At 45.9% G+C, this 24692-nt stretch overlaps 1 protein-coding gene across 5 annotated transcripts in view; it reads right to left on the bottom strand.

Moving 5' to 3' along the window:
• The window catches only part of CFAP61 (cilia and flagella associated protein 61), a 238393-nt gene that overhangs the window by 39067 nt on the left and 174634 nt on the right, over positions 1–24692 (bottom strand). For 2 of the 5 annotated variants that reach the window (XM_070472210.1, XM_070472211.1), the window contains exons 22-25: positions 19032–19324; positions 11797–12124; positions 10433–10524; positions 3382–3587 (exon numbers count right to left, since the gene is read on the bottom strand). In XM_070472210.1, the coding sequence (XP_070328311.1) occupies positions 3382–3587; positions 10433–10524; positions 11797–12124; positions 19032–19324 (919 nt within the window). Of the gene's footprint in view, positions 1–3381; positions 3588–10432; positions 10525–11796; positions 12125–19031; positions 19325–24692 lie in introns of those variants that run through there. The other 3 variants (XM_020878437.2, XM_070472214.1, XM_070472212.1) reach the window with 2 other exon arrangements.

Below are 24692 nucleotides of genomic sequence, written 5' to 3'. Positions count from 1 at the left end.
TAAGAATTTTGATACTTAAAATATAATTTATAATGGGAAGCATATAGGAAGACCTTTTCATACATAAAATATTTCAAAAGTTAAGTACTCTTCCTGGAAAAAAATCCAAGCATGCTAAAAATGCTTAGCAAGACAGTAATAAAAAGAAACTTTCTTATTATGAAAAAAAGTATCTACAAAAATACATATGGCAAATGTCACACACTTAATATTGAAGGCATTCCCTTTAAAATTAAGATTGAGGCAAGGGTGCCATCCATCACTACTTCTATCCCAACTACTATCATACGTCTTACCCAGTGCAGTAAGACAAGAAAAAGAAAAAAAGCTACAAAGATTGAAAAAGAAGAAACAAACAAAACAGTCACTATTTGCAGATGATATATTTTTTTGTGTGGACAATCTAAAAGAATTTACAGGTAAATTATTTGAATGGATAAAGGAGCTTAGCAAATTTGCAGCTTACAAGACCATACAACAAGCACATTTCCATAAACCATATAGCAGCAGTCAGTAAGAAAATGATACTTACAACAGTAATAAAAACATAAAGAACTTTGGATCATGTGCTGTGCTTAGTCGCTCAGTTGTGTCTGACTCTTTGCGATTCCATGGACTGCAGCTGCCAGGCTCCTCTGTCCATGGGGATTCTCTAGGCAAGAATACTGGAGTGGATTGCCATGCCCTCCTCCAGGGGATCTCCCCAACCCAGTGATCGAACCCAGGTCTCCGGCATTGCACGGGGATTCGTTATCAACTGAGCTACCAGGGAAGCCCAAGAATACTGGAGTAGGTAGCCTATCCCTTCTCCAGGGGGATCTTCCTGACCCAGGTATGGAACTGGGGTCTCCTGCATTGCAGGTAGATTCTTTACCAGCTGAGCAGGGAAGCCCACTTTGGATCATATGAAAATAACACAAGCCATTGATGGAGAAAATAATAAACCTTTCTTGAGCTATTTAAAGAAACCCACATAAATCAAGATGTATAGAGTTGACCCTTGAACAATACTGATTGGAACTGCGTGGACCCACTTATATGCATATTTTTTCAATAGTAAACACTATGGTACTACCTGATCCATGCTTGATTGACCAGCATGCTTGGTTGAATCCACTTTCTTCATAAAGGAAGTGAAAAGACAAGCCTCAAAATAGAAGAAGACGTAGGAAGGAAGCAAAACAAACCATGTTTGCATCCAGAACATATAAATGAACACTGGGAGTTAGTAAGAGATGATATCCTGCCCAAAATGGACAAATGTCATAGACAAGCATTTCCTAGAAACTACCACGAATGGTCACACAAACAAATGAAAACCACTAAACTGCATTAGAAACCAGGGACGAGAACATTACAACGCGGGTCAGACAGCTTCCAACACCACCAGGAGGGCCAAATGTTCAAGTTGAATGGTGCGGGGGCCTGCCAGGGTTGTGGAGGGCTTTCACAGCTGGCTGAGCGAGTGGAACAGACACCACTACCTTGGGCAACTCCTGGCATCACCTAGTACACCTGAGAGAAATTCCTGCAAGATGGTGTACCCATGACACCAACCACACCAAACTAGAACCATTTGAACATCCATCAACCTGAAAATGGACAGATGCACTTCAAGATAACTTTGTTATCCTGGGAATATCACACAGCAGGGAAAACACACGAACTCCAGCCACACACATGGCATGGACAGGCTCGCAAATAAGAGCCCCAAATGGAGTGCTGACTTTCTTTGGCAGCCACAGAATTGATTAAAAACAGGTAAAACGGATCAGTACATCATTTAGGAAACCACAGATACGTGGTACATCTTTAAAACAAGGCTTGGCCTGCTGCCTGTTTCAGTACGCAGGTTTACGGGGACACAGCCGTGTTCACTGGTTTACGGACAGTCCATGGCGGATTTCACAGCATGGCAGCCGACTTGAGTGCTTGGAGCAGAAGTCATGTGGCCCCTGAAGTTGAAAGTATTTACCACCCTGACCTTTATAGGGAAAACTGGCTGATCCCTGCTTTCCAAGAAAGAAAGGGAACGATGAACCCAAATCATAGGACAGTGGTGACCACCAAGAAAAGGGAGGTGGGTGTGATCAGACTGGTGCTTTGAAGTAAGGTTGCATGTGTACATGCATGCTAAATCACTCAGTCCTGTCTGATTTTTTGTGACCCTACGAACTGTAACCTGCCAGGCTCCTCTGTCCATGGGCTTCTCCAGGCAAGAATACTGCCATGCCCTCCTCCAGGGGATCTTCCTGGCCCAGGGATCGAACCCACATCTCTCACATCTCCTGCACTGGCAGGGAGGTTCTTTACCACTAGCGCCACCCGAGAAGCCTCTAAGTAAGGTTATTATCCTTTAAAGTACACACATGCTTTACATACTTTTTATTTGCTTGTTTCTATGATGTATTCTACAATTTAAAAACATTCTTATAAGAGGGAAGAGGGAGTGCTTCTGATGTTTCAGACTCCCCCATGGCTACTGAGGACCCTGGAATTCTACACCTCTGTTGTCATCTTGTTTTGTGGACAGAGGGAAATTCTCCTAACCTTTCTAAGCAGCAGACTGAGAGTTCTACTCTAAAATTCTAGCCTTCTGAGAGTTATAGGATAAGTTCTTTGAATTGAAAAGACTGGGCTCTAGACCACCCAGTCTGAGTAACCTGCCAGAGCAGAATTCAACACCTTAGGCAAATGGTCACCCTCCTCTGTTAGAGCATGTGTCCTGAGAAGGTGGCTGGAGTCACAGACACCCTGCCTGCGGTGGTGGGATTCCCACCAGGACCAGGCGCCTCCGCATCCTGCCTCCAAATTGACTTCTTACATTTCTGATCACTACTCTTAGTAGCCTGTGACTCAAGAGAGACTTGAATATCATCTGTGGCATGGAAGCCATGCAGGGATACATCTGGGACCCAGCCTGCACGTGGCCACAGGGCCACATGTGGCCACACCAAGAGTCCACGCTCTTCTCCTCTGTGGGCTTCCCCATTCTCTAGCTGAAGCTGGTGGTCTCACACCCTTCACTGTTGAGAAGCTCTAGCTTCTCCCAGGGTTTCTCTGGTGGCTTAGATGGTAAAGAATCCGTCTGCAATGAGGGAGACCTGGGTTCAATCCCTGGATTGGGAAGATCCCCTGGAGGAGGGCATGGCAACCACTCGAGTACTCTTGCCCAGAGAATCTGCAGGGACAGAGGAGCCTGCTATATGGGCTACAGTCCATAGGGTTGCAAGGAGTTGGACACGACTAAGCAGTTAAGCACAGCATAGCTCTCCCAGGGGTTCCCACCAACTGGCTGGTGCATCACAAAATACTTCATTCACAAGATACCAACTGCCTGTGTCTGTGTTTCCATTCAGGAGAGGGCAATGCCCAGCTTACCTGTAGAGATCTGGGACCAGCCCATCCTCATACCGAGCGCACAGGTTGTTGAGGGCTTGCTCGTGCTGACCAAACAAGCGGATGTAGTTGGAGGCGGGGAAAGGCACTTTGGAAAGGCACGTGATGGTTTCCACCATCCTGTACTTGTTAATGTGGATGCGGAAGTAATTCCCATTCTTCACGTTACCCGTCACTATTTCTGAACCCTAGTGGGGTGGGCATCAGAAAAACCCCATCAGAAACATGTCTGGACTGTGGCAACTTTATCACAGCAATTTATTTTTCAAATATAACAGGGTATATGTTATTGCTTGCTGCAAATCACAGTGGTAGGTATTGACCAAACTCAACTGAAGGTAAGTGCATGTCGGAAACCACACATGTGGACTTAATGACTAAAAGTTCCTTGGGATATTTCACACTGTGACTACATCACTCCACGTTTCTAAATTGGTTGCTAGGTTATGGCCAACTCTCCATTCTTCAATACCTCACTCAGCAGGTACGTGGAACTGGGTCTTTTCTCTCCTGTGAGGTGTCCTAAGACTGTTAACTTACTTAAGTTTTCACACTACCACTTTGAGAAAAAGTCCTAGTCAAAGGTGGTCAAAAGGAATGACAGTTTTTAAATTTTTACTTGAACAAAGGAAGCAAGGTAAAGGTAAATCTCTGACAGTTGGGTTTGGGGAGGTTTGACTGGTAGGGTCTGTTTCCAGGAAGAAGGTTCAAGCTCATGGGAAATAAACACACATACAATGTGTGGGCTACTTGTTAGCTTATAAATTAGGAGAGGTGGAGGTTTAGGTCTTTATGTCTTCTAGAAACTGACTGAAACCACCACGTGAACCCAAGTGACGAGGAAAGATGCCTCTCTGCTCCAGTCACAACTACTTTTTCTATTTCAGCCCCTGATGGCCACTGACCAAAAATCTGGAGACATGCTTCTCACCGGCTCCAGCAATGAACAGAACCTCTGTGGACAAACCAGGTTTTAGCTGGTGGTGGTTGAACCTGCACTTTGGCCCTGGACTCTGAACCCAGGACACAGTAATGTTTAGTAAATCTCTCCTGAGAGCATATTGATTTAAGCTTTTGCCCTGAACTTGAGTGTGGCATTTAGAAATCCACCACAAGGTGAACTGCGAGGATCCCAAACATTTACTGAGTCCCGGACATCCTCTGGAGACACTGTCTAAACAAGAACACATGGTTTACCTGGATTTTTAAGTAAATTGAAGCAACTGGTGGGTGTTTGAGTATCATGTGGCTAAGCTCTGAGGAGGAACCAGTCAATCATAAAGGCACAAGGTGAGTCATGACAGGTAAGTCCTGGCCCAGCCCCAAGGATATGTGTGACAGTAGGGGACAGAACAAACACAGCTTAGGAAAGAGGTGGAGGATGGCACCCCAAGTGAGGTGCACTAAGTCCATCATCATAAAGATGGATGGATACAGACAGGAAACCTACCTCCATAGCAAAGGGCTGAAAAAAACACGCAGTGAGGTGTTATCTAACAAAACGGTGGTACATCTGCACAGTGGGACACAGTGTATCCAATAGAAATTATTGGTAAACTGTATTTCATAACAGGGAACTATGTTTCCAGTACATTTTATACTGTAGAAGTACAGTATAACAATTTGTAATTTTTATAACTTGCACAGATTCATTCTATTTTCATAAAAATACATGGGATCATTTATTTGCTTTTGTGTCAACATTTTAACAAAATGTTAATGGGGGAGGGGCACTGCTAAGACTAAAGCTGCTGGTACCAAACTCAAATAGTCTTTAAAGTCTTGTGTTTATCCTTAGAGATGCACATATGGGAACATTGATCATGCTCTAGCTCTGTGTGTATTTAATTCAGAAATAGTTTTGCTATGATGAGCCAGCAAATAAAGTTGACGCCTGGGGGCCCCTTTGCAGTCAGGGGTGCCTTGGAGAAGTGCGTGAGCAGCAGGGGGAGGGGCTGCCCCCTCACCTCACAGGTAGGGTGACTGTGGTCCCGGGAGAGGGGGCACTGGCCATAGCTTGCAACAGTTTTGGTGCCAGGTTTCCCCAGGGTTCAGTAGAGAGCAAATCCCACAAGGCCTTGGACCCTCCTCTTTGTCTTTGAAACTTATTTATGATGAGTGATTACAGAAAAGCACTTGGGCATCCAAGGGCACATCTTGAGATCCACCCACATGGCTACTAACATTCTGGGCTCAGCAAAGACTCACTGAATATCCCACTTTCACAATGGCTCACAAGCACCAGTATTTGGGGGCTGATGTGGGGGATATTGAGCACCTCGGAGCGAGGTCCATGGTGACTCCATGGGTGTTGTCTTGCCACGTTTCCGTGGGGTCCTGGCAGGTTGCTGGTGGAGAATCTGAGCATCATGGGCCCTCCCTCTGAGGTCATTCCGTTCAGGAGCACTAATGATTCGTCAGCATCATGGTGGGTCTGCTTATTTGGGGGTGAGGCGAGTTGGTCATATTTTTAAAATAATTTTTGTTCCTTTATTTGACTTTTGGCTGTGCTGGGTCTTCACTGCTGCTCAGGTGTCTCTAGGTCCAGCGAGCAGGGGCCGCTCTTCATTACAGTGTGCAGGCTTCTCATCGCGGTGGCTTCTCTTGTCACCACGCACAGGCCCTAGAGAGCAGGTTCAGTACTTGCTTACGGGCTCAGTTGCCCCCAAGGCATGTGGAAGCTTCCCAGACCAGGGATCGATCCCTTGTCACCTGCATTGGCAGGCGGATTCTTCACCACTTGGGACATCAGAGAAGTCCTTACTTTTTTTAAATTTAAAAGTCGAATTACAATCTGCGGGTTGCCTCTGTGTGTCTCAGCCCTTAAAGAGCTCAGAGAGCAGCTGCGTGGGGAAAGGAAAGGCCCAGTGATGCAGAGACAGCTCAGCTTGACTCTGGAAGTGGCCATGACTACTGTCAATGAGACTTGGCGCTGTGATCACGTAACTAGGGGGCCATCCTGGGCCTGTGGCATGGAAACAGTTTGCACTGACATGAAAGACAAGTCACCTACAGATGGGTTTCTCAGACACAAGTTACCCTGTGGGGCTGGGCAGACTGATCTAAACTTCTTAGGTCATTTCGAGTCACAGCAGATGGGAAAATCCAGTGAAGTCCAGAACACTTTCTGCTTATCCTTAAACGAGGACTTCAGGCAGCTTCCAGCCCGGCCACCCCATGAGGGATTCTGAGGCAACAGTGATGGCTTGCATGCTTTCCAATTCTTGGGGATGTGGTGAGTTTCTCCCTTTAAATACACGAGTTAATTGTTAGGATATTCAGGTCTTGAATTTAAAATTTTGACAGAGTAACTGGTTCTGATGTGGGTTTTTTTTTTTTTTTTTGTCTCCCATCTTTTCCTGAATATTATTATTCTTTTGAGCTCCTTTATGATTTTGACAAAGATTGGAACAAGCCTCTGGAATTCATGCCAAGTGGAAGACCCAGGGGTAATCAGACTCGGCATGCTAGAAACCCAGGTTTCAGGCCCCACAATGAACACACAGTTTTAAATTTAGTGGTATCCAAGGCAGGGTTTGTTGTGACAAATTTCTTTATTCCATGGAGGATAAGCCAACAAAGCATGTGGACTGGAATCTGTAGATCAGTTTGTTATGTAGACGACTTGGGGACCCCTCTCTTCCTTTTGTCGGGCTACCGAGTGAATTACTCAAGCATCTCTTACTTAAATATCCCGAGGAGAGAATGTTATGAGTCTGATGAGGTTCATCTGTACTACAATCGTTGTGAGAACAGTAATTTAGTTTTTCAAGTGAAATACTGCTCCAACGGTTCCATTCTCCACCCACTGGTGATATTTAGGCAACTGCCTGGCCATTCTGGCAACAATTTTACTAAAGCAAATTAATTCCAACCCCAAAAGATTGCCATGGAACCATCCTATATTTTTTTTTCTTGGTGAATAAAATGGGGGAAAAAAATCTGTTTAGATCTTCTGTACTAATTAAAAAGGAGGCCCGCCTGGCAAAATGGTTAATTACAGTCAGGGTTCCTGCTCAAATACTGTCACAGTACCAGCCAAAGAAGCTATTCAAGTTCTAGTCTTATTAAAACTGTCATTAACTAAAACTTCCTTTGGCACATCCTCTGACTTTATTCCCAGAGAGAGCCGTGGTTCATAAACAAATGATATTGCATGTCAGAAATCACACACTGTCCTTGAAGAATCTGGTTCTGTCCAATATCAAGTCCAGTATTTCCTAGTTTTTGAAACTACTTTGTACCAGGTATTTATCTACAAAGACCAAAGTGTCCTTTGGTCACACTCCAAACTCATTATCCGAGTTGCATCCTGTTTACGTCATCAGTGGCAGACTATACTTTTCAAAGATGGCCCCAGTGGTACCCTATTCCACATGCTCTTCTACAGTTGACCTTGACTATCTTCCCATTGAGAGATGAACGCTCTGTCCTTTCTCCTTGAATCCCACTGAGCTGTGACTGCTCCAACAGAGGATGTGGGGGTAGTGACTGCTGTTTGACTTTCAAGGCTGAGTCATAAAAGGCAGTGCAGTGTCTAGCTGGCTGGTGGGAACCCTTGCACTTGGAGTCCTGAGCTTCCATGCAGGCAGTCTCACCACTCAGAGGCTGCCAGGCTGTGAGGAAGCCCAGGTGACATGGGCAGCCCAGGTGTGATGCTCTGGCCAGCAATCTCTGGGGTTGAGCTGTGCCAGCCCAGGTCAGTGACAGGTCTTCGGTCAGAGGACCCAATCATTGGGCTACCAATAGTCTACTAAGTCTTCCCAACTGAGCAGAGACAAGCTGCTCCCACTGTGTCCTGTCCAAATTCCTAACCCACAAAATCTGAGCACAGTCCAAGGGCTACTTCATGTTGCTAAGCTTTGTTACAGAGCAATAGAGACTAAAGACCATTGACTACGGTCCTTACTTTAAGAACATTTTGCATCAGACCATGGATATGGGATGTGCCTAAAAGAATCTTGGAAAGGCCCAAGGGAAATAAGTTTTAAACACATGGCATCTGACCTTTCCTCAGCAGAACCAGGTCTCAGTACTTATCTGGAACTATGATTAACAACATCCACCACCGATGGGGCACCTGTTTTATTCCCTGAAAGGAGTGTTACTTTATATATGATCCCTAATGATCCCAGAAAAGCAGAGGAGTTGATAACTTGTCTAAAGTCCATGGTAAGACAACTGGAACACTGGGATTCTGACTTCCCAAAGAGGGGCCAGAAGCCTGGGAGGTCTGGAGTCTGCTCTCCTGATGGAATTTTCCATCAGTTTCTACTACATCTCACGGGCCAGGACCTGCCATGTGGCTGACCTCATTCTCAAGGAAATCTGGGAAGTGTGCTTATTTTAAGTTAGATTGCTAACCTTCAAAAAAAAAAAATTCAGGATGTGAAAATGGGAATGGAAGCAGGCAACCTCCAGTGATTGCCTCACTGATGAAAAAACGAACATGACATGCCAGGAAGGAAGCCCTCGGTTGACAACAAACGCCACTCTGGGACCAACTGTCAGATGATCGTACCTGGGGAGCTCACCAACTGACCAACCACCCTGTATCCTTTCTTCCTTTCTAGTTACCTGGAAGCTGGGGGGGAACTCCTCCCCGCCCCCTGCAATCCCCAAGCACACGCAGCTTCCGCTTCACCTCTACGGTCTTTCCAGTGTCATTCAGAGGAGCAGGAGCGCCAGGGGGTCCAGACAGACATCAGACCCTCAGAAATCTGCCTGTTGCCACCACAGAGGTGACATTGATAATTTTAATTATCCATGGGTACATCACAGGCTACCTCAAAACTTTGTGGCTTAATGTCCTTCAGGAGGTAGTTGGATACATAAACTGGTGGTGCATCCAGACAACAGAATATATATATATTATACACACACACACACACACACACACACATATACATATATATAATTCAGGGCTAAGAAGAAATGGACTCTCAAGCCATGAAAAGATATGGAGGAAACTTAAACGCAAATTCTTAAGTGAAAGAAGCTGATTTGAAAAGGTGACAGACTGTATGATTCCCACTCTATGATATTCTGAAAAAGGCAAAACTATGGTTAAAAAAAAAAAAGTCACTGGTTGCCAGGAGTTGCAGGGGATGGAGGGAGGGAAGAACAGGTGGAACAGAAGGGATTTTTTGGGTACGGACCCTGGTCTGTATAACACCACTATGGTGGACACATGTCATCATACATTTGTCCAAACCCACAGCATGTACAATACCAAGAGTGAATCACCATGTAAACTGTGGGCTTCTGGTGATGATGCACCAATGTTGGTTCATCAGTTGTAACAAACATACCCTATGGTGGGGATACTAATAAGGGGGCAGCTATGCATGAGAGGCTCAGGGGATGTATGGGAAATCTCTGTACCCTTTTCTCGATTTTGCTGTGAACCTAAAACTGCTCTAAAAAATAAATGGCTTAAAATGACAATCAACTTTTACAACCTCAGTCTTTGGGACTCAGAAGTTGGGACTAGCTTAGCTAGGGGATTCTGGCTCATGGTCTCCTGCAAAATTTGTGGTCAAGATATCAGCCAGGGCTGCATCACCTGAAAGTTGGACTGGGGCTGGAGGACCACTCACATAGATGGCTCCTCACATGACTAGCAAGTTGTGGAATGTACGGGGCAGGAATCCTCAATCCCTTTCCATGCGAACCCTGCCAAAGGGCCAACCGGGTGACCTGATGATATGGTAGTAGTGACCCAGGAGGGTGCAATTTGGAAGCTGTAGGATCTTTTAGGACCTGGCCTTGGAAGGCACATGCTATCATTTATGCAATATCCTGCTGGCTACACACATCAGCCCTGGTCACTGTGGGTGGGGACCATGCATGGACATGGATACCAAGGAGCAGGAATGAGTAGGGGCCATTTCAGAGGCCAGCTGGCCCATGGCTTTCTGATGCAAGAACCAATACATGACACTAAAAACTGTGAATTAAGAATTTCACCCCCTACCCCCGGAAACAAAGTGCTATATTTGAAAGTAAAATGAAATTCAGGAAAAATACTTACAAAATCAGACTGGGCTCTCTGTACCTCCAAAGGGGTTGGGATGGCAGGCTTGGAGACATGCAAGTAATGATAAGACCCAGGGAGGATGCCTCCTAGTGGAAAAGGCCAGTTTTAGACATTTTATTTCAGTTGGGTGAACAAATGGGTAGCAGGGCTTACATCTACACCACAAGACCACCAGAGACACCTGCTGTGGTGTGTGCTACTCAAACTTTCCCACCAAAGTGCCTCTGTTAGCAAGAAACACCCTGGGGTTGATAACATGTAATACAACCAATGTGAATGTGCCATGATAGCACACAATACAGACACCAATGCTCTAAGACGTCCAGGCTGACCCTGTGTATCCTGACTTCCCATAACTCGTGGCCCTCTAAACCCCACCTACCAAGGCCAACCAAGACTTTGTAAATGTGGCCAAGATGTTCCCTTTCTCTGTCCTCCTCCACTGTGTAACCAACATACTAAAAACAGTAAATGTTATAAGGAAAGTCAACAAAGTCCTTGTTCAAGGCTTTAGAAAACGTGGATTATGAAATGGTTACTGTTTCTAGCTGGCCCCAGAAGCCCAAGCCAGGTCCTGCTCTGAGCAGCTTCTGACAACCGGGACTCGCTGTCCTTTTCCACGGCCACTGACCTCCCTAAGGTCTTACATAGAGTGAGGAGGCGATCATGACCTCTCGCTGGGCAGATAAACACAAAGACTGGGATGCTGGGCTTCTGCCTCTTTAGCCTGATGTTCTGTCTACTGGATTAGGGTTCACAGACCCTCCCTCCAGGAGTCCATGGATGATTACAGGGGTTGGCCCATCAACTCTCTGAAAGTACATATACACAATTCTATAAATATGTGCATTTTTCTGACAGAAGGTCCATCTCCCAAATATAAGGAAATTCTGTGTTACTTAAGTGATGACCTCCTTAGGAGACAATAAAGCAGAGGGGATTAAAGAGGACCCATTTTCCAGTTGCTAAGAGTTGTGCTTATTATTTCAGACAGCAGGCTGAAGCCTGGGTGGCTTGGAAGCTCTGTGGATCTCTCAACTTTCAGTGAGAATAAAAGTTTGGCAAGATGTCAGGACACCACCCACACACCAGTGGTGAGAAGCCTCTGGGCAAGTTATTGACCATCCCCTAGTCTCAGTGGTCTTATACATAGAGTGACGATCACAGTTCTGACATGGTAGAATCAGGCCCATCATAAACAGTTAAACATGAGAGACAGCCTCCATTCCCTCGTCTTTTTGCAAAGCCACTGACGCACAGCGGAGCCTCCTAACCAAGCCTATGGGAAATGGGGCTGGCTGGTCCAGCAGATCCAACCAGCGGCTGCAGCAGTGGGATGAGGGTGGCCCCCTACACACCTTTAATCTTGGCTCCCTTGTACATGGGGATGAGTCGGTCAAGGTCAGCCGGTGGTTCAGTCACAGGCTCCAGAGTCGGATCGAAGAGCTTGAGCATCGCTGCCGCCAGCTGGAAGCCAATCTCTTTAGAATTGAAGTTGCTGTGTGTCCACTCGTTCGAGTAGTACCTATTGGAGAACTTGGTGAGGGGGCCGGCAGCTCTGATGGCTATGTCGTTGGTGTGGAAGTTGCTGTCAATCACGAGTCGGCCATCGTAGACCAGGCATGCATCATTGAAGGCTTTGAACGTTTCATAATCCACGTTCTTCTCGAGGAAGCTGAAGAACATCTACAAAGTGAACAGACGCATTATCCCTAGTTATCATTCTTCACTGTACCTTCCCAAGAGGTTGAATCATCTCCATTTTATTATTTGGGGCACACTAGAAAACCTAAATCTACTAAGAGTATGGCCTAATGGTGTGTGTATATTTGGTATGAAGAACAAATTAAGATCACTCAATGTCACTCTTTTTTTTTAATTGCTAATCTAGATATCCAGCAGTGGATGCCGCACAGTGGAATATCTCCCACAAGAGCACACTCTCCCTGGTAATGAGGTTTATGTTCATAGACACCACTTGCCCCTCATTCCACGATACTCATCACTCCTCAGCCTCCTTCCATTTTCCTCTCTGGTGTCTGACACGCATGTCTCTCCAGGCTCCTTCTTGGGGTCACCTTGTCCACTCTTGAGTCTTCAGACTGCCCCATTCCTGGCCCTTTAAGCCCAGAAAGTCTGTCCTCGCAGGATACCCCATCTACCTCCGTACCCTCCAGGTCTGGGGTCCTGCCCTGTAACTCCTGTCCTGGGAGGTCAGGGACTGATTCAGTGAATATATAGAGGGTACCTGCATGCCCCACCCCCACATTCTCTGCCCAAATTTTAATACTTTCTCACACTCATCTGGAAATCATCTTCCGTACTGATGTTAAGTCATTAAAGCATCTAGTGAAAGTGAAAGGGAAATCGCTTAGTCGTGTCCAACTCTTTGTGACCCCTTGGACTATACAGTCCATGAAATTCTCCAGGCCAGAATACTGGAGTGGGTAGTCATTCCCTTCTCCAGGGGATCTTCCTGACCCAGAAATCAAATCAGGGTCTCCTGCATTGCAGGTGGTTTCTTTACCAGCTGAGCTACCAGGGAAGCCAGTCTAAGTTAATTGTTTTTAGGGCTTCAGTTGTTGTGGAAGAGGCTAAATTGACTCATTTTTAACTTAGTCGTTGCTATTCAGTCACTAAGTCATGTTCCACTCTTTGCAACCCCGTGGACTGCAGCATGCCAGGCTCCCCTGTCCCTCACCATCTCCCAGACTTTGCTCAAATTTATGTCTACTGAGCCAGTGATGCTATCTAACCATCTCGCCCTCTGTTGCCCCCTTCTCTTGCTCTTTCCAAGCATCAGGGTCTTTTCCAATGAGTTGGCTTTTTGCAGCAGGTGGCCAAAGTATTGGAGTTTCAGCTTCAGCATCAATCCTTCCAATGAATACTCAAGGTTAATTTCCTTTAAGATGGACTGGTTTGATCTCCTTGCAGTCCAAGGAACTCTTAAAAGTCTCCAGCACCACAATTCAAAAGCATCAATGCTTTAGCACTCAGCTTTCTTTATGGTCTAACTCTCAAATCCATACATGACTACTAGAAAAACCATAGCTTTAACTACATGGGTGTTTGTAGGCAAAGTGATGTTTCTGCTTTTTAATACACAATCTAGGTCTGTCCTAGTTTTTCTTCCAAGGAGCAAGTGTCTTCTAATTTCATGGCTGCACTCACCATCTGCAGTGATTTTGGAGCACAAGAAAAGAAAATCTGTCACTGCTTCCATTTCCCCCTCTCCTATTTGCCATGAATCTTAGGTTTTGTTTTTTTTTTTTAATGTTGAGTTTCAAGCTAGCTTTTTCACTCTCCTCTTTCATTCTCGTCAAGAAGCTCTTTAGTTCTTCTTTACTTTCTGCCATTAGAGTGGTATCATCTACATATCTGAGGCTATTGATATTTCTCCTGGCAATCTTGATTCCAGTTTGTGATTCACCCAGCCCAGCATGTCACATGATGTATTCTGTATAGAAGTTAAATAAGCAGAGCCATTCCACACCCCTTCTCCACCCAAGAACAGTGCATGAATGAGGAGTGAGCCAGGAATGAGCCTACGACAGCCAATAATCACAGGTGACTATACACATTTAAATCAAAATTAATTAGGTACTTCCCTAGTGGTCTGGTTTCTCTGATGGCTCAGCTGGTAAAGGATCTGCCTGCAATGTGAGAGCTCCAGGTTCTATCCCTGGGTAGGAGAGATCCCCTGGAGAAGGGAATGGCAACCCACTCCAGTATTCTTGCCTAGAAAATTCCATGGACAAAGGAGCCTAGCAGGCTACAGTCCATGGGGTGACAAAGAGTCAGAGATGACTGACTGACTAACACTTTCACTTTCCCTAGTGGTCCAGTGGCTAAGACTCTGAGCTCCCATCACTGGCAGCCCCGGTTTGATCCTTGGTCAGGGAACTAGATCCTGCATGCCACAACTAAAGATCCCACAAGTTGCAAATAAGACCTGGTACAGCCAAATAAATAAATATTTTTAAAATAAATAAATCTAAATTAATTAAAAGTAAGTAAAATTTAAAATCCAGACCCTCAGTTGTGGCCTATTTCAAATGCCCAAAAGCTACAGGTGGCAGCGGCTGCCATACTGGACCGCACAAGAATGGACCATTTCTACCATCACAGGAAGTTCTACTGGACAGCACTTGACTTGAGTCCACCATCCCTGTGATATTCTTTCTTCTTCCTGAGGGAACCAGCAAGGACTTTTCCCCTTTCCCTGTCTCTGTTCACTTGGACATCTAATTCTCTCCCAATTACTCCCATTCAGGTAGCTTCTTTCTCTCTTATCTGTTATAAAATTATTTCTGCTTTTAACCTTACTCAGTGACCACAGGAAAATATATTTCTGAGTCCCTCACTCTGAATCTGTCTCTCTACTCTTTTCTTTTTTGCCTCTACTCCTTTTCCATCTATATAGAAAGACTTTTTACCCGTAGAAAAATACGGAGAGATATTTGAATTGAAACTGTACATGCAAAACAGGACCATTAATGCTCAGAATTCTCCTTCAACACCTGCACAAAGTTCTTCTACATATTCAGTTTATCTCCTAGTTAAACCTACCTTTTATTAAAGTGAAAGTGAAGTCGCTCAGTCGTGTCCGACTCTTTGCCACCCCATGGACTGTAGCCCATCAGGCTCCTCCATCCATGGAATTTTCCAGGCAAGAATACTGGAGTGGGTTGCCATTTCCTTCTCCAGGGGAGCTTCCCAACCCAGGGACCCAACCCGGGTCTCCCGCATTGCAGGCAGAGGCTTTTACCATCTGAGCCACCAGTGAAGCTTCCACTTTTCATTAAGTGAAAGTGAAGTTGCTCAGTTGTGTCCAACTCTTTGTGACCCCATGGACTAATGTAGCCCACCAGGCTCCTCCATCCATGGGATTCTCCAGGCAAGAATACTGGAGTGGGTTGCCATTTCCTTCTCCAGGGGATCTTCCTGACCCAGGGATCGAACCCAGGTCTCCCGCATTGCAGGCAGATGCTTTAACCTCTGAGCCACCAGGTAAGGGGCACATTAAATATACTATCCCTTGTTTTCTTGGGTTTGGAAGATTACCAGCACTTCTACTGAAATCGTGTTATTTTATACCATTTTGGAGTAGGCATTCAGAACATGGTTACATTGGAGACATAGGAGTTGGTGGAATGGACCGATTGCTGGAACAGCAAATCCAGCACTGTCCGTGGGAACACAAGTTCTGAGTCACGGATCTCTCAAACCTCTCAAACACAATTCATGTGCTCCTATAAGGCCAATTGAATATTACATCTTGGCTGAAAATATGGAGTATTAGAAGAAACATCTGCTTTAAATGCCTGTATAAATAATGCCCTAAGGTTCTACCTTAAGGAACTAGGTAAAGAAAGGCACAGTAAAGCCAAAGCAAGCAGAAAAAAAGAAAATAATTGTTAAGAGCAGAAATCAATGAGAGAGAAAACTGACAGACAACAGAGACAATTAACAAACTCAAAAGCTGGTGCTTTGGGGGGAAAAAAATCAATACAATTGACAAACGTCTAGCTAGACAGAGAACTTTAGACAGGTCTTTGCCTCGTCTTCGTTTCTGGCGGCTGCTGCCCATTTGTCCTATTCAGGATCAGATGGCTTGTGCCATCACTCCGTCTCTACTTCTGTCAGCACACGGGCTCCTCCTCTCTGCCATCACAGCTTTCTCTCCATATAAGGGCACAAATCACCAGACTTAGGACCCACCCCAATCCAGGATGATCTTCTCTTTGCTTGACAGCAACCGCTAAGATCCTATTTCCAAGTAAGGTCACGTTCAGGTCCTGAGGCTTAGGACCGTAGCTCTCCAGGGGACATAATTCAAACCATGACCCCACAACCACAGTGGAGATGTGAATATACTTGTCCCCGTCAAAGTCTTGGAGAAGGGAATGGCAACCGACTCCAGTACTCTTGCCTGGAAAACCCCATGGACAGGGCTACGGTCCACGGGGTCGCATAGAGTCGGACACGACTGAGTGACTCACTTTCACTTTTGTCAAAAGTCTCCTAGTGCCCTGACAGAGACGCTACTCAAAGCTGATGATCGGAGGGATAAATACCCTTATCTCTCACCTTCTTTAGGCTTCTAATCCCCAGCCGGTACCTGTGCTATGCTAAGTCACTCAGTCATGTCTGACTCTTTGTGACCCCCTGGAGCGTAGCCCGCCGGGCTCCTCTGTCCATGGGATTCTCCAGGCAAGAAGACTGGAGTGGGTTGCCGTGCCCTCCTCCATGGGATTTTCCCAACGCAGGGATAGAACCCACATCTTTTACATCTCCTGCATTGGTAGGTGGGTTCTTTACCACTAGTGCCAACTGGGAACCTCCAGCTGGTGCCTACTGCTGGCCAAACACAGATGAGAGTTGCGGGGGCGGGGGGCGGGGTGGGGAGATACACAGCTGGGATGGTACCCTGCAGAGGCCACTGCTCGTGGTGCAGAGCAGAGCAGAGCAGAGGGGAGCAGGAGGCAGGACCCAAGGGCAGTGGGCCACAGTCTGACTCATTACTTTAAGGGGAACTCTGGGTAAGAAGGCATGCTGGATCAAGGTGGTTGAGAGTATCTGCAAGGTGTCTTTGCCTTGATTCTAGTTCTGACCTAACAGGAGAGTGAAGGCTGGTGGGGGGCTGCTACAGACCCTGTTTTCAGTCAGATACTTGGGGAAGGTTTGCTTGTACCTGTGCTCCCTAGGCAGGGTGTGTACTCACCCCCAGAATTCCCCCAGGGTACACTTGGCACACCTCTTCCAGGATCATCATTATGGGAGGAAACTTCCGATGAGATCTTGATTTTTCCTCTCTTAAATAGGTATTGTGACATACATATGTAGTTGGTGTCACTATTCTATTAAAATACTAAGAACTTTTTATCTTTCACTGCTAGGACCAAGCTTGAGACCTAGTGGGTGTCCAGTAAATCTCTGCGGAGTGAAGGAAAGAATGAATGTTCTTGAGGAGCAGAATGCAGAATCCCCTGGGTTATCAGAACGAAATGAGAGGTGGGAGGGAAGCTCCTCTGACACGCGGTCTGCCTTGAGCTCCTCCTGTCTGGGTTCTGGGGGACGCGGGTCACGGCACCCACCTGTGAGAGCACTGGGGTGAGAAGCCCTGACTTAGGCCACCGGCCCGTACTGCCAGGTAATGGACCCCCATGAGCCCCGGCGGGCCTCCCCCAGGTGGTCTGCCCACCAGAGGCTGCTGGTATCCTTCATCCCAACCCCCGACACACCCTTGACCCCCCATAACTCCAGCCCTCACGCTGACCGCAGCCCCCTCCTGAGGGGTCTCCTGCTTCTCTGGCGCATCGACTGGCCCCTTCCCCTCTTCCTCCTGGTTTCCGCTGTCTCCTGAACAGGCTGTGAGCTGAGCTGTTCTAAGTCCCTGTTCCACAGGGAAAGAACCACTGTAGCCATTTCCAGAATCTTGGGAGGTCAACACGGAGTACACTTTGAGGGCCTGTTAGCCTGGGTTAGATCTTAAGCTGATGGGGAGTCACCGTGTTCTGTCTGTGAAGTGGGGGTGCTTCCTTTGACACAGCTGTTGTGAGGAGGGGACGGAATGCGCTGCAAGAGGGTAGCACGGCACCAGGACTTGCTCACAGTGGGGCTTGCTGCTGCTCAGGCACTCAGTCATGTCCGACTCTTTGCAACCCCATGGACCGCAGCACGTCAGGCTTCCCTGTTCATCACCAGCTCCCGGAGTTTGCTCAAACTCATGTCCACTGAGTCAGTGATGTCATCCAACCATCTCATCCTCTGTTGTCCCCTTCTCCTCCTGCCTTCAATCCTTCCCAGCATCAGGGTCTTTTCTAATAAGTCAGCTCTTTGCATCAGGTGGCCGAAATATGGGAGCTGGCAATCCTCAAGTCCTGACACTCCATCCACAAGCAGGAGGGGGGTCCAGTTCCCATTCCTTTGCATGTGGGCTGCCTTGGTGACCTGCCTCCAGGACTCAGAATGTGGTAGAAGGATGCCGCTTGACGTATGAGGCTAGGTCACGGAAGGAGGGATGCTGTCGCTGTCTCTATCATCTGTCTGTCTCTATCTCTGTTTCTATCTCTCTCTCTTCTATCTCTGGCTCTCTGTTTGTTTCTGTCTCCATCTGTCTGTTTCTCTCTGGCTCTCTCTGTCTCTCTCCATCTCTCTGTCTCTCTCCATCTCTCTTGATCCCCTCTGTCTCTGTCCCAGTGCTTTTGGAACCAGTCACCATGCTGAAGAGAAGCTCAGTCCCATGGAGGGGCCATCTATAATTGTTCTGATCAGCATCTCACCTGAGCCTGATTTGACACTAGCAGCCGGACAAGCGGGTGGACACACCTAGATGGCTCCAGCCCTACCCAGTCCCCTTTCATCCTCAGGAAAGACCTCTAGGGATTCCCGCCCGATGAGCCGGGTCCCACCCTGGGACCACGAGAGAGACTCAGGAATGACTGCTGTTGGTTTAGGTCACTCGGTTTGGGCGCCTCATTACGTAGCAACAGAAACTCTGAAAGTTTGCAGGGGCTGGAGAGGGTGCGGCAGGGAAACTGTGACTATAGCTCTCCCAAGGTGGTGAGTGAGGTTCCAGGGAACTACTTACGGAGCAGGGGAGCTGGAAGGGCTTGGTGGGCGTGGTGAAGCTGGCGGTGTGGATGGGGTCCGGGTATAGCCCGTTGTTCCACTGAGCCAGCAGCGCGTCCCGGTACACAGTCACCCCTGCGGCCTGGAGCGCATCCTCTATTGCACCCTCCACTGCGCAGTCGTTGATGCAGGTGATGATGGACGTGGGTGGGTGCTGTACCAGGTGGATGCAGGAGCCCCTGACCCCCAGGTTCAAGAGGGTCTCCACAGTGGTGTATGTGTCAATTGAGTTCCCATAGATGATGACGTTCCCTAGAAAAGGGGGCAAATTGCTAAGATACATAGCTTAAAAAAAAAAAACAACCAATAACCTTATTAGTCAAATGCTAATAATGCTGAATTGCTCCCTCAACCCTCTTATTTTTTTTCAGCTGTGGGAAGCTAGCAGCGTTACCTAGCAACGGCAACCAAGATAATTTAGCAAAGAATGGACACACAACATCCCACAAAGTAGTCAAGTACTTTTAACACACAAGTAGGATATTCATTTATGTTCCTATAATTTGAAAGTTGAAATTATGCTAAATGAAACGGTCAAGAATAAAGCCTTTTATCTTGTTTTTGTCCCCTATTTGCTATACTTATTAAGGGGGAAAAAAAGGTGAAAGTTTGCAATAAATGCAAATTCTTCTTGAGTCATGAACAGGACAATGGTTAAAAAGAATTAGTCATGTGCATGATGGTATGGATATTTCATTATTTAATTGTTGAATTGTGTTGATTTCAAGGAAACTTTTTTTTGAGAACTAAAGACTAGAACATTCTGCTTTGCAACAGATAATTTTATAAAGATTCAAATCCTGAGTTTTACAATTTAATATGCTAAGACCTAGCAAGAGATTGATGGGTATTCTTTTGGTGAGGAAAAATAAAATCATAAAATAATCTTGAAAGATTTCTACTGTGTGAGAGCACTTTGATGATATAATTTATTTATATTTCTTAAAAATATTACAGAAGTAATTACATATGCTCTTCTGATACTGATATAAATTTTAAGACCAGTGATCCTATTATATGAGTGAAATGTATTATGTGCTATTCATATGCTATTTTTGACATCGAATTGGCATTATTACCTCTTCACAAAGAAAGAAACTGCCGTGGACTCACATTTCAGGCAAGCTGTAACAATTTTACCACAAAACTTTACCTCTCTTTTTCCTTCTGTTTGTGAAATGATATGAAGAGGAATTTTAAGAGACAAAATAAATGGCAAGTGTATTTACTCAATTTTGTGGAATAAATTATGCAAAAATCAAACTGAAAGGAGGTATAATGGCTTATCGTACTTGCCTAGAAGAAAAGGAACTGGAATTGCTTTCAGGCATTTTGCAGAGCTTCTAGGAAGTCCTCCCCTGCTCCCCAAGGGGGAAAGAAGCCAGGGGCAGGGCCCTTCCTCCCCGCCTTCCCTAGGACATTCTGATCTGGGGGCTCTGATCGCCTCCCCGTTCAGACTCGCTAGTGTGACGTTCCTGGGTAAGCTGCATTTTCCTTGGCTGAAAGAGCCAATGTTTTGTTTAAATTATTGAGGTACCCACCTGCTGCAAAACGTGACTCCTGGAGGTCTGACACAACAAAGAAGTAGCCCACCAGGAGAGCCAAAACTTGAACCTCACATTGTCCAGATTTGAGGTCCTCTGTCCCTTCTTTCAAACATGCATGTGAAAACAACATTCACTTTCCATGAAACAGATTAAGCATTTAGGCCCCATGGAACTCAAGAGTTTCATTATTTTCCCAGTTTCTCCTTCATGTGGGCTTTTAGCAACTATTCTGCTTTTTCATTACACAGAAAGGCTAACAGAAGCCCCAGCAATGCCAAGCTACTGGGGTCATTAGAGGGCTGTATGTTTAGCTAGGGTTGCCCACAGACTGTAGGCAGTTGGAGAGTCTAAGGACTTCAAAAGATAATACGTTTCATAAAACCTATTTAAATTAGATGTCTACTTAATTTAAATCTATTTAAATTATATATATGTGTGTGTGTGTGTGTGTGTGTGTGTGTGTGTGTATATATATATATATACACACTAACTTCTAAATAGTTATCTTTTAGTTTGTCTTTAAATGTAATTTGAAACACCTCCCCCAAACACAAGACTTTGGTTATTGCAACTATCAGCTATTGTCACAATAATGCTGTGTAACAAGCTACCCTCAAACTCAATGCCAAAAAACAATAAGCCTGTGGTAGGTCAGCTCACAGGTCTGCAGGCTGACAAATGTTGGCTGCTATGGATCCAAGCTATGGTTGGGGTCAAGTCGGTACCACCATGCCTCTCTCAGCCTCTTTGGACCAATAGCAACCTGAGGCATATTCTCTTTTGGGAGCTGTGAAGGAGGGCAGGCATGACTGCTCAGGCACTTTTCAAGGCTCTCCTGGCAACAGCCTCTAATGTTCCCTTGACCAAAGCAAGTCAAGTGGGCAAACCCATGCCCAAGGGGGTGAAGCACACTCGGTCCACAGCACAGATGTGTATGTGTGTGTGTTCATTGAATAACATTCCAAAATCACAGTTATATTGGGCACAGGACTCTGTGTGTGCCTATGCCTAATGAGGCCTATATGATGTCATCTAAAATTTTCATCTAAACATGTTTTACTGATCATTTATTTACATTGTCCTATCCCACAAAACAGAGTAGAATCCCATTATAATTTTCTACTACCTAAATAACAAGCCACAGGTCAAATCACATCCTTCCATGAATATCACAATACTCAATGTTATGAAGTTAGCCTGTTACTCTTTGCCAGTTCAGTCCTTCAGCTTTTAAGCATTCCTACTCACAGTGGGAGGCAGGGAGTAGATTATTCTTTCCATTATTTTTGTGCAGTTGTGACTTATTTCTGCATCATTTCCAACTTTTACTTTGCAAAAAATTTTTAGATTCAATTCCTGTTTATCTCATGACTCTGATATATCAGGCCCAAAGGTAGGCATTTTTAATACACAAGCCCTTATTATTATTACTATCAGTGACAATAACAGAATTGTTATCAATAACATTGGCTTCAGGCAAATGCCTATAACTTTTTCATAAGTTAAAAGTAAAAATATAAGTATGAAGACAATTTATAGGAGAAGCAAAGTCTTATATTTTGGGGAATCCCCAGGAAAAAAACCCAGCAGATAAAGAGTTTGATTGTTAATGTATTCATTTCAGGACAAATCAATCTAGGTAAAAAATATGATTGCTTACATTTATCAGAATAATTTTACTTGCATGGATGAGGTGGAACTAAAACTTTTTAGAAACTACTTATTTCTTTTTCCTTTTTTGGCCATGCCAAATGGCATGTAAGCTCTTAGTTCCCTGACAAAGGATTGGACCTACACTCCTTGCAGTGGAAAACTAAGATTCTCAACACAAGACCACCAGGGAAGTCCTGTAACTAGGGCTCTTAAAGCCCTCCTGGGCTGGGCTGTGGCTGTGGTCATGTCTGGGCCCCAGTAGGGGATCCAGCCTCCAGCCAGGTGAGGCTTCCAAGGATCCAAGATTGTCTCTACCTGCCTTCCCTGCATCACTTACCCAGGGGTGGACTTCAGGCTCACCCTGCCCACCGTGGGGCTCCACACAGAGTCTCTCTACAACAGGTAGGACAATATGCTTCCTGGCCAGATGTATGGAAGAATGTTTAGGCTTTATCAGCTTGCAGACCCAAGACTAAATAAGCATTCCTTTTGGGTCCTCTCAATGTTTACTGCAGGACACCCTCACTCTGGCCAGGTTTTCCTACTAGGTACTTCTATCTGCTGTTCACTACGAAGTTGGTACTACAAGACAGACTGAACCAGCCACAGGATGGATTGTATACTTGAGATCTGTAAGACAGAAACATGTTAGATCTGGCTACTGGGCTTCTCTTCCAGCCCACAAAATCCTACCCAGTTCTAAATGTAACCCAAACTGTGTGTGCCTCCAACACAACAGTATAGAGTAACACTCCTACTGTGTTGGTTCTCATTTAAACCCAGGACCAAGGATATTTTCCAGGGAGGTGAGCCCTTTGTATGACTACCGTGCTGCGGACTGTTGGGTGGATCTGAGGCTGACTCAGGGAGGGAAGATGGAGGGGGAGCAACTGGAGAAAGAAAGGGAGGGGGCGGAGTTAAATCGATTTTATCATCTCTGGCTGAGTTAGAAGCAAGAAAGGGTTTAAAAGTAGGTGCATGAGGGACTTGCCTAGAAGTTCAGTGGTTAAGACCACTCATATAGCAGGGGCGCGGGTTCTATGACTGGTAGAGGAAATCATGCTGCATGCACGCATGTGTGCTAAGTCTCTTCAGTCGTGCCTGACTCTTTGCGACCCTGTGGACTGTAACCTGCCAGCTCCTCTGTCCACAGGATTCTCCAGGCAAGAGCAGTGGAGTGGGTTGCCAAGCCGCCCTCCAGGGGATCTTCCCGACCCAGGGATTGAACCCATGTCTTTTACACCTCCTGCACTGGCAGGCAGGTCCTTTACCACTAGCGCCACTGGGAAAGCCCTCATGCCTCATGGCACGGACAAATAAAGAAACAAATAAATGTAGGTGAAAGAAAGCAGTTGTAGGGTGGGAGAGGGGCTGGGGGAACTGGGCCATGAACAACAGCAGTGAAAACGGCTTTGTAAGGGCAACACTGAGTCTGCCAGTGTGTCCGAGCCTGAGAGGGCCAGGCAGGGTGGCTGGGGTCCCCCTGGTGCGGAATACCCTGATGGCTGTTGGGGTGGGCTGGGAAGCAGCCCCAGGGTATGTGGTTCCCCCAGTATCTATTATCTAGAGCGGGCTTTAGAGGTCAGACAACTCCAGGTCATTAAAGATTCATCCAGCTCATGCAGTTCTACCACTTCGGTGCTGTGTAACTCACAGAGTGTTTGCAAATATTTAGAAGGAGAGGCATTTGTGTATGTTCTTTGGACGTTCCCCTGCATATATGGAAGCAGCAGAGTGGAAAAGCTTAGGATGTCCCCCTGGATATCAGTTGTATGCTAAGAGATCCACTCATTGCCTTCTTTGCAGCTCAGTTTATTTAATAGATAAGAAACAACCAGTCTTTGCACTTGATGGCTGACAGAGGAGAAATGGCAGGCAGTCCTACTTGGAAATGGTAACTGGCAACCAATGGTTAGAACAGACTGGGTTGATTTTCAAGGAAGGGTGACGGAATAGGACTGCAGCAGTTTTCATGGGAGGCTGATCTCTGTTGTCCCTTTTAGGGGATAAATTATGCATTAGGGAGATTACAGAGCTGAATCAGGAAGCAGGGTAAGGAGGAGAGAGGGGTAGTAAAAAAAAAAAAAAAAAAAAGACAACCTTGGAAAGCCCCTGTAATTAAAGTTGGCTGGTAACAGCACCCAGTCTCTCTCTCATGTGCCCACCTGCAGTGACCTTTGGGACCAAATGTGCAAGGGAGCTTCCAAAGATAAGAGGGGCTTCCCGTGGCGCTGACAGCCCAGCTGGGGAGGAGGAGGGGACACGGTGACTCCTATCATCACTCCAGCGAGCTGTCACCCACCTGAGGCTGAAAAAGCACTAAGACCTGCTGCTTGAAATGTTGGCATGAATGAAGAGGTGATGTTTTTGCTACTCTCTTGTTTGACACTGTAAATGAACACACGAGCAACTCTGATTGT

The sequence above is a fragment of the Odocoileus virginianus genome, chromosome 9 (genome assembly GCF_023699985.2).
Source record: "Odocoileus virginianus isolate 20LAN1187 ecotype Illinois chromosome 9, Ovbor_1.2, whole genome shotgun sequence".
Lineage (NCBI taxonomy): Eukaryota > Metazoa > Chordata > Mammalia > Artiodactyla > Cervidae > Odocoileus > Odocoileus virginianus.
Note: the sequence above shows the minus strand (reverse complement) of the source record. Positions and strands in the feature narration are given on the sequence as shown.